Source organism: Raphanus sativus, chromosome 8, assembly GCF_000801105.2.
Source record: "Raphanus sativus cultivar WK10039 chromosome 8, ASM80110v3, whole genome shotgun sequence".
Classification (NCBI taxonomy): Eukaryota; Viridiplantae; Streptophyta; class Magnoliopsida; order Brassicales; family Brassicaceae; genus Raphanus; species Raphanus sativus.
The window spans coordinates 21,876,017-21,887,018 of NC_079518.1; the positions used below are offsets into that span (position 1 = coordinate 21,876,017).

Consider the following 11,002-nt stretch of genomic DNA (forward strand, 5'->3'; position numbering starts at 1 on the left):
TCTCCATTTCTTTTAATCTTATAGGCCAGAGTATTTTTTTGATTGGACTTGATTTCATTTACACAGACATGTTAAGATGTCATGATCCACGGACGAACGCAGAAAGAAGGTTGATATACCATGAATTTGACCCACTTTTAGTCATGGTATATTAGTGTTTTAGGATATATTATTTTTGGGTCTATATTGCATATTTATAAGTTCAGGAGCTAATGGAAGAAAGATGATGACTTTGAAGTATTTTGGAGCACTTTAGAGTTCATACCCGAGAGGACCATATCGACCACCCAAGGTCGACAAGGAGAGACGCGCGTCGATCGATGCACACTTAGTGCTATCAATCGATACTTAACCGCATAAGCTCGGATTTGGTCACAGCCGACTTGAAGCCCAATACACCATCTATTGACCAAAATGCCCCTGACTAGTTTTAACCTAATTTTCTTAGTATTTATGTCTTGTCTATGTGTTTTGAGCACAAGCACGGTTTTTACAAGAGTTTTCTTAGTTTCTTTGTTTTTTGTGAGAGAGAGAGTTATCAAATTGAGAGCAATCTTGAACATCTTTTATTCTATTCTATCCATGAATCTTTTTATGATTATGCTTGTGTTTTGCTTAGCCAAGTCTGAGTAAACACCTTTGTTAGATTTAGAATTCAAATAGGTATGAGGGATTAGCCCAAAATATGATTACCTGAGCATGCAATATATTCATCTTAGAAGATCATGCATAATGCTTGTGTAGGAGTAGCTAACCTACATATGAATACATAGATATCAATCCTTGGATCTATCTTCTCTGAGCTAGTAATTTATCTGGAACAATCAACAGCTGACTTTGTAAATTACTTGGCGAACTGTATTCAACCACACGCTTAAAGCTTACTAGTAGCGCAATCGATCGATACTCCTATAGAGTAATCGATCGATAGACGCGGGGCACATGTCGATCGACAGCCCACCGATCGACGCCCTAATCTATGACTCGCCAAAGGGGTGTTTCATCAGTTCTAGTAATAGGTAGTCACAACGACAGTTGGGCTATTGCTTAGTTGGGTTCTTTAACATCATGCAAGCATCTCACATAGGCATTCATACCTCTATAATCTCGATAACCATCCTGATAACCTGAATAGTAACCTAAGTCTAGCTACTTAAATCATACTTGTTAACCCAAATCAAATCATCATTGAGTAATTGTCCTGCTCAAACCAGTTTCCTATTTACTTTTATTTACTGTTTAAAAAATCTCCAACCTAGTTTAGTTAAGATAAGATCTACTGATTCCTCAACTCCCTGTGGATTCGATCCCTAATTAATTACTACAATTGACCTCTTTTGATGAGAGTAATATTGCTATAGGGTAATTTGAGCAAGTATCAAAGGTTTCAAGAAATGAAAAGCGGAAACAAAGGAACACTATAAGGCGATATTTCACATGATGAAGGATCAGATGAAAGAGAATGAGGATATGCACTCAGTATAAACTGAGGTATACTGTATTTCTGATCAAATAGAGTTACTAGAAAATATGATGGAGAATGAGGCACTTTTCGACGTGAAGGCGGAGAGTCTCGAAGCTAAGCTTCTCCTCACATAGGAGAAGTTAGCAACTGTCAAAGTCCCGTATATTTACTGGGACAAGATTGAGTATAAGCTTTGAGTATCCCTTTTCATGCCTTCTAAGTTAAAACTTTTTAATATATTTGTGTTTTATGTTTGTTTTCTGAATCTTAAAACACTAGGGGGGGGGGGGGGTGTTCCATTTAAAGTTTAAGGTGATTGGGTTTTTAATGATGTTTTAGATGATTTCAATAAATCGTAGAGACTCTATCACCTAAAACCATATGATTTGAGTTTTAATTTTTTAACTAAGAAACTTCACCCAAACACTCTAAAATCACTTGAAAACTTTAAGGAGGGTGTATTGAATTGAAGATTTTAAAGTGTTTTGGTTTTGTTTTAAAATCTCCTGTTATTCAACTAATGATTTCTATTATTTTTTTCAAATCATGTGTTATTGAATATGACATTTGTCTAAACTCATTTAAAATCACTTGCAATTCACTGTTATTCAATTAACAATTTATAAAAGCTAAATCAAATCCACTGTTATTCAAACATAAACAATTTTAATAAGAAAACACTATGAAAAGGATTTGAAGCAAACATTTTTATTATTTTCAGTCAAAACTGCCGTTGCTCAAATCCCACCTCTGGACCTGTTATTTGGAAAGACCAAAAATCAAAATTAAAAAACTGGCCAGAGGAAAAGACGATATCTCAAGCACAACTGTGACCACAAAGGTGACGATGAAGCTCAGACCTTTGTTACTGTTACTCCACCACCCTCTCTTTAAAACTAGCATCTACACCAGAAAATTTGCACCTACACCTCTCTGTTGACTCGAACCCGACTCTCTCAAATTTTCTCACACAAGCATGATGGTGACGATGAAGCTTCTGCAGTCTTCATCGATTCCTTATCAGGATTCTCGATATCATCCACTGAGCTTCAGATTATGGCCAAACCAATGGTGGCCAGGATTCATCGTGATTTGGGTGTCCAACAAGGTGACGCCACTGCTCGGGCTGCCTAATTCTGTCTATAATAGAGCTAGTGTAAGATTCAATGCTTCTCAATATGAATACGCAAGGTCCGAGTAATAATTATGTAGCAGCTTTGTTATTGTGCCATATCTACTATTTTGATGGCACTGACAAAGAAGGGTAAAGGAGTTTGTGGTGGGGAAGTTTTAGATGGCAGGTCTCTGTGTTTTCTTCAAGAACGTGTTGAACCAATCCAATTCAGAATCTTTTAGCTCGTCCTATGCTTCTGAGATTGACCAAGAACATAAGAACACAGCTTTGTCTCTGATGATGATGTCTATAGATTCTAAAGGACATAACTTGGTGGTGAACTCTCTCGCTGAGTCATCAGAAAACAACTATGAGATTCTTGAGATAAAGGCATCTTCAGGGGAGCAGCTAAAGATGATCTTCACTGTGAAGGATCAGGATTTAAAGACTGATAAAGTTGCTGTTGATGACCAATTGAGATCTACCAATGACGTTGATTCATATAGCTCTGATTCTGATTACTTCATGAATTGTCCAAAGAAGTCAGACTCAGATGTCTCGGTTGATATGTCTCAAACGCTGGACTCAACAGGTTCAATAATGGTGATGAGCTTGAGGTCAAGGAGAGAGCTATGAGCTGCGCAAAAGCAAAAGTGTCTAGTCTTCTTGTGCAGATGCAGACAGCAAGAGTCATAGGTCCGGTGATAGCAAATCCCTAATGGTTAAGAAACCAAATGGTGCAAACAAAAACAGCAAAGGTCACGAGTCTCCAATATGTTTCAAGGTGTTCAAATCAGGCCAGACTTTTGGTGGTCACAAGAGATCACATTGTTTTGAGAGCCAAGAACACATGATCAAACACAAAGCAGCAGCAGGTATGGCTATCGATCTCAATCTTCCTGCTCAAGATGTTGATGAATGAATCAAATGTTTTTTTTTATGTTGTCGACTTGTTGAAAGTCTTTTCTAATTAGCTGAAAGTGTTTATATATGGAATAACTGTTTCTCTGTTTCTTTTTTTTGTTGCAGGATATCTAACAAACTTATTTACTCGAAAGCTTGAGGAAGTATTCTTCAAGAGAAGGAGAAAATCACGTTCTTACTCTGTTGGAAAAAGTAATCTTGACGTTCTTAAAAAAGACTACTCTGAAATTTAAGATCAAAAGATCTAGACTACTCTGAAATTTAAGAAAAAATCTCATCCAAATCTTTTTTCCTTTTTTTAAATACCACCTATATAAATGAAATTTAGTCCAAATCTCTCCAAACTCCAATATATTTTCAAATCCATTCAAACTTTTAAAATCCATGATTCAATACACCCCCCTAAAACTCCATAACTTAAAATATTTTCAATAGCAATGGATTTCAGATATTTTATGAAATGTCAAGTTCAATAACAGTGGATTCTAAATGAGTTTTTGAAATTCATGTTTGAATAACAGTGAAATTTTCATTTTAATACAAATCGCCTAAAATTCTCAGTTTAATGCACCCCCTTAGATGAAGTTTCTGATTTTTAAACAGTATTTTATTAAGTTTGTTTCTGAATATTAGCTGAGTCCATATTATATATGCTTTTAATCGGGATTTCTATGTTTTGCGAAGTTTGACATACTTCGGAAAACTTTAACTCCAGAGCTTTTGTTAGGTAACTCGTAGGATGACGCTGGATGGTGACGAAGATGAGTTATTTTGCTTCTATTTTCCTTGATATCTGTCATACTTGGGAAATTTTGTAATCCATAGCTTTTTATCAGATTCAGAATTCGTAGGATGACGCTGGATGGTGATGACGATGAGTTCCTTTGCTTCTATAATCTTTCATACTTCTACAAAGTTCTAATCCACAACTTTCGACACCTTTCTCGTAGGATGACACTGAATAAAAAGAAGTGAGAAGACATCTTCAGGCGATTCCTAGAGCCAGTATCTCCGCTTTCGTTTGGATCACTCCGGATCAACTCCATTCAAAGGGACCAACAGATTCTTTGTACTAGTTATCCTTATTTGATGAATGACTATGGATTCAGTCCACTATAGTTGGTTTTGTTTGATGGTAATAAAGATTATTTCCTTTTCTTCTATTTTCCTTTTCCTCTTGTATTAGTTAAACCAAAATCTTGTAAATTCATACATTTTCAATAACAAAATGCAAGTTCAACAAATAAATTCATACAAGTTTTACAAGATTCAACAGCAACACCAAATATGAAAGTTTCACTCATACAAGTTTTAAAACAACACAAGTTTAAAAGCCACAAAGTTCAACTCCTAAATTAAAACACACATAAATCACTAAGAACAAAAGAAGAGTTCACCAAACAAGATGGTTTCATCAATCTCTTTGACCTTGTCAAGGAGGATTTTGCATTTGTATCATCCACTGAATCTTCTTCAACATCCTCCTTTCAAACCCCATGCACTTTCTGCGCGGCTTCCTTCTCCATTGTTACCTTATACAAATCAAACATATTTTTCTCTTCGTTGTACTAGTTGCAGTAGTTATATTACAAATACATAATCTATTTTCTTCTACTTTTGTGCTTTTTAGTATATATATGTTTATAGTTGTACCAATTAGATTACTATTATCGCAATAAACACACAAATTTTTAGTATACTACTCTTCTAAATCTTTTTTCTATTACAACTTTTTCTGCTTCACATCTACCTTTTGGGAGTCAGAAGCAAAAAGATGAACATGGGATTATTCAGAAATTGTATAGAGTAACTTGTACAATTGTAAACAAATCGTTATCCAAATGAACATTATTGAAAACATACTTTTCATGTATTTTGACACATGCTTTTCATATGTACCAAAAAACCAAAAATATTTAAATACGAAAACCTTTTAGAAAAAAATTATCCAAATTTTGACACTAGATTCTTGGATTCTATAGGATTTGACAATTGTTTTTTTTGTAACATTTGACAATTGTTTTTGCCAGGCGCAAATTTTACCAAATGATTCATTCATCATTTGCCTTGAAATTTCAAAATACAAGAAGTAAAAACATAGAAATATGTAATGATACTAAAGTTAAGGGTAGGACGATTTAGAAAATTTATAAAGTACTAAAAACAAAGAACAACATAGAAAGATATCAAAATTTCAATCACATCTTTGTCTTTGTATCTTCCTTATTCTCTTCGGGGCTGATTTAGGTATTTGCAGACCCACCGTTAGTTGGTGCTCTCGAGACATCATGACCGTTCGGTTGTGCTCCCGAGAGATCATGACCGTGCTGTTTGACTACATTAGTGATCGGAAGCTCTTGAGCTACTATTTTCTCATCCAAGGGATTCACTACATCTTTGCTTTTTCCCCAGACCACACTATATAGTCCAATGACGATGAAAATTGCTCCAATTATACTGCATATTCACAACAGTACCCTCTAAAACGTTAGTTACTTCTTAATTGTACTTATCTTAATTATTAACATAATAGAAAGAAATCTTAATTACCTTCCTAGGTGGATTTTCTCAGCCAAAACAAGGGCACCGAGGAATGAAGTAATAACCATACACATAGGACTAAACGACGTCGTAAACACAGGGCCACGTTGCTTTATCACAATGCTTTGTATGTAATACGCGATGCCTGAACAAACCACTCCCTGAAATATCCCACATAATAATAAGTTTTTTTTATCAAATAATAATAATAAGGTTTATTATACAGAACCCAAGCTTTGCTACAGAACTAGAGAGGATAGAGACACTGATTATATGCTTTCCAGAGTTCAAGATTTCCTACATTCCTAGAACGTGAAACCAGATTTTATATTTTTTAGCTAAAAAAGCTAGATCCTTCCATAGAAAGTTATATTTTATTGGTTGTTCTATTCCGGTCTGGTTACCTAAACCACCTCGAGTAATAGAATAGCCTTTTGCCGTAAAAAAAAAAAAATACAGAACTCATTAAAATTAATCAGTGACTAATAGATGATTAACTTACGGAGTAAACGGCTGCGAGCGTCCCGGAATCCATGCCGATTTTCCAGGCGCTCAAGTCCCGGACAAATATCATCGAAACGGCAAAATTTAAGATCGATCCGATCCCACATATCAACGTCACGAGGGATAACTCAGCCGGGTAAAGTTTTAACGTGAACGACTGAAAACAGAAAATTATTTTGATAATTTATAAAACCGTATAATGCATGTTTGTTGAATTTTTATTTAAAAGATTAATTAATTAGTTATAGTTACCTGTAAAATGAAGAAAGCAGCCCAAGTGGAGATACTTCCCATGATGGCTAAGGTTCCGGTGACCCAGTGCTGGCCAGTGGCTGTGGTTGAGCCACCGTGGAAGGAAGAATGTGCAGCTTTCACGATTTCGATGGCCGGACCTTTGTACAAAGTCATTACCATAGCTCCTCCCAACGTTATTACCGTTCCTACAACTTTTGCAATACTGTGTATCTTTTTAAAGTTCACTGTCTCAAGCCTGATTTATATGGAAATTTAGCGTTAGAACAACATTTTTTTTTGTTAAAACGTTAGAACAATTAATCTTAATCATTTAAACAGATGTTTATACATTATTTTAAAAGTTAACTAGACATATCAATATTTCAAAATAATAAATTGCATATTTAATCTCTCTAAGCAGAAGACAATTTACTGAAGTTTTAAGGTACCTGAAAATGAGGGCGAGGATGAAGGTGACGGCTGGAAGTGCATTGGTAAAGGCAGAAGTGTACGATGCTGACGTGGATTTCAATCCTATGTAGTAGAAGTTCTGGTCCATAAGAGGTCTGGAATCATATAACCAAACATTTACTTTATTATTATGATAGCCTTTTCACATCATCTTTTGGTTTGTATAATTAAGTAGATTGCTTTTTCCAGAGATGAAAAGGAAACGTTTACGTAGGATAGCACAAATCAGTTTTCACATTAAAGATGTTTGTTGTGGATGATGATCTCATTTCCAATATCCAACACAATACGTATTTCATCATTTTTACTATATCACTGTAGAAGTCTGGATCCGAATAGTAAATTATGAAACGCTTATATTTATTTCTAATGGATGTTTTTAAATAAAAATGATAAATTATTTTGTTAATCAGTTTTAAAAAATGAAACTGTGTGAGTATTTCTTCTCTCTACCCGAACTAGCGGCCAGATATAAGAATTTAACGTACCAAACTTATGAATTTTGCATCACAACTATTAATCCATAAGTATCTTGCTCTAACCATTTTATAAGATTTATTGAAGGACTCGTATATAAATAAAACGAAAATAGTATTTTCTATAATGAAAGCCTTACTTAGTAACCATGTATGTTCATCAGAATGTGTATATTATTTGATAAAATTTAAAACATGGTTCATTGAATGCGTTCATATATGTACATATGTATCTGATCAATATATATTTCTATACACATATATGTTATATCGCAATCACTAAAAATTTTAAAGTTATTGAACCACACTTTCTAACTGTAAAGGAAAAGATGGCTTCTTAATGAAAGGGACTTACTCTAGTATTCCAAGAGCAAGAAGCCTATAGAAAATTGGTAGTGTCATCTTAGGCCTAATTTTCCTGCAAACACAATGATTAAGAGAAGTAATCTATGGAGTTACATTTTGATATGTAGTTGCGTAGATATATTCTTGTACTGATTGATACGATACCTCTCGAAAACTAGAGCAAAAGGAGCCATGACTAGCGTGGCAACTATATGACGGTATGTGGCAAGGACCCAATGGTCCATGCCATGCTTGAAAGAGACCATGGTGATGATGTACATGCCTGCATACCCAAATTGCAATGATATTATCGCTAATATCGGCTTCAATTTCTCCATGCTACCACTTCCACCTTTCATCTTTGTTTTTGATTAGTATTTTAACACTCAATAAATCGATACTTTATCTCTAGTTATATAACATGTATAGAGGATCTCTGCCCTACTCCCTTTATATAGAGGAGAGATGTTTGATGAGTGATGAGATAAGCTCAATTTGCTTGAGGCAGGCAAAACCTAATGGAGAATGACTCCTTTTTATTGTCGAGCAAAAGTTGGATTAAAAGATATACTCATTATTTTGTTCACTCAATAATACGTCTACGTATCTTTTTTGGAATATTTTAATGCACTACAGTTAGAGATATGAATAAGTAACAGAGAAATATGTATCTTACATATTTTACTTTTAAATATGCATGTCAGCATATCGTTATGAGAATTCATTTTAGAATTTTTTTCTATCTCTCCTTTTTCTTTAATTGACTTTCGAATTAAGAAATTTGATGCACGCAGTTAATTATATTATTCCTTTCAATGCGTAACACGTGTTTGCATTATATCAAAGTTGATATATATCACATAGTTTTCTCCATGTATATGATATCAAGTAGTAGGTGGTAGGCTGATTGTGTGTGCATAACAATAGAGTACACAAAAATATTTGTAATGACCTCCAGATTTCTATCTAGTAATTTTTTATTCTTCCAGAAACAAGTACTTTTCTTGTCATTCTATTAATTCGTTACGGGTAAATAAAAACAGCAATGTTATTCTTTCAGAAAAAAATAATTTCTCATTCTATCAACTCTTCACAGTGTTTTCCAAACTATAGTGTAACTTGAATCATAACAGTGTTATAACTTTTTTTTTTTTGAAAAGAACAGTGTTATAACTTTTCGATAACAAAAGACAATGTTGTAACAAAAAAATTGAAGAACTTTATGGTATTCTGTAGAGTTTAATTAAGCAATGATCTCTGACAAAAAAGTAAGCAGTGAATTTTTATAATTGCCGATACCTGTGGGAAGTTGCTGTAACGCCCCGATCCGCCTACGATTAATGGGCCATCTGAAGATGTATGGGAAGACGATGCTGTAGCAGAGCTGAAGTAGTTCATGAAGTGTGACATGAACTACTACATCAGAGAGGCGGTTCGTGAGAAGCACGTATCAAGACCGATGCATTAAAAGAAGATTTAATGAAGAGGGACATTAAAGGAAGACTTGAAGAAGAAGCAATCGATCTAAAGAGAAAAGGAAGATTGGCTTATTCGCTGAAGTAGAAGAAATGGAAAGTTTCCATTGGGTAGATAGATTAGATCTAGGGCTTCCTCAAAGATATATAAAGGAAGCGTTGGCACTGTGTTGCCGTTTAACACACAGGGAGAGCTTTTAGCAATAGAGAGTTTTGTACGTCCTAAGAAGGAGAAGCAAAGCATCTAGGGGTTAAGAGCTTAGGTGGTTCAGAGTCTGTCTTAGATCTCTGAACGAGTTGACTAGCAAACAAGTCGAGGTTTGTCTTGAGCTTGTTTGATTTATTGCTTTTAAGAAGAACTTGTAAGAGCTTTTGAAAGAATAAATATAGTCGTATTTCTTGGAATTGAATAACCATGTACTACTGTGTGTTCTACATAGTGTAGCTTGCTTATCTTACATTAACAATTGGTATCAGAGCAGGTATTTGTGCTTTGTTTATTTAAACAGGTAGATCCTGCGGAGTAAGATGGATAGCTATCGCGAGTTGGTGATAAGTTCCAAGGTGATCCTTGAAGTAGGAAACTATGGATTCTGGAAGGCGCGCATGAAGGCTACAATCAAGGGTATTGACCCATTGGCGTGGAAGGCTGTGGAATCTGGTTGGAAATCACCTGTTGCAAGAGCCGAGGATGGGACAGACGTTCCAAAACTGGAGGAGCTCTGGACTGATGATGAGAACAAGATGGCTAAGTTCAATGCTCGTGCACTAACTGTCATACATTACAGTGTAGCAAGGAAGCAGTTTGAACTAATTCAAGGATGCGAGGCAACAAAGGATGCATGGGATATTCTGCAGAAGCATTTTGAAGGAACCTCAAAGGTTCAGAGTTCTAGAAAGGATATGCTTGCAACAAGATTTGAAGAGCTAAAGATGGAAGAGAATGAATCTGTTGGAGATTTCAGCTCAAAGATTAGCTCACTGGCACAAGAAGCACTTACGCTTGGGAAGAAATACAAAGAGAAGAAACTTGTGAAGAAGTTCCTGAGGTGCTTGCCGTCTAAGTTCATGGCATACAAAGCAGCTATGACCGTCTCCTGTAACACTGACGAGATGACATTTGATGAAGTGGTTGGAATGTTACAAGCTCATGAGATGGAAGTGGCTGGTGTGTCTGGTGGAATGAAGGAAAAATGAATTGCGCTTGCATCAGTTGAAAAGGAGCATATGGATGATAACGACCCTGTGAGTCTTCTGGTCAGAAGGTTTGATAGAGCTCTACGAAAAGTGGAGAATGGGCAGAAGAAGTTTGGCCAAGGTAGGAAGACGTCTGAGCCAGAGAAGAACTACAGGAAGAATGATGCTAAGTGCTATGAATGCAAGGGGTATGGTCACTTTCGAACTGAGTGTCCCACAGTGAAAAGAAGAGAGATTCAGTGTCATAACTGCAAGG

General features: G+C 35.4%; 1 protein-coding gene and 1 pseudogene across 1 annotated transcript; one reads left to right on the forward strand and one right to left on the reverse strand.

Annotated features, from left to right (window-relative positions):
- Positions 1–2,759: 2,759 nt before the first annotated feature.
- LOC108831012 (zinc finger protein ZAT1-like) lies at positions 2,760–3,501 on the forward strand (annotated as a pseudogene).
- A 2,039-nt stretch (positions 3,502–5,540) lies between these two features.
- LOC108831011 (WAT1-related protein At1g44800) lies at positions 5,541–8,566 on the reverse strand. Its single transcript, XM_018604567.2, has 7 exons — positions 8,240–8,566; positions 8,085–8,147; positions 7,232–7,348; positions 6,801–7,038; positions 6,547–6,705; positions 6,054–6,205; positions 5,541–5,960 (listed from the first exon to the last, which is right to left on the reverse strand). The coding sequence occupies exons 1-7, from the start codon at positions 8,431–8,433 to the stop codon at positions 5,747–5,749; spliced, it is 1,137 nt and encodes a 378-aa protein (XP_018460069.1). The 5' UTR covers positions 8,434–8,566; the 3' UTR covers positions 5,541–5,746.
- Positions 8,567–11,002: the final 2,436 nt, after the last annotated feature.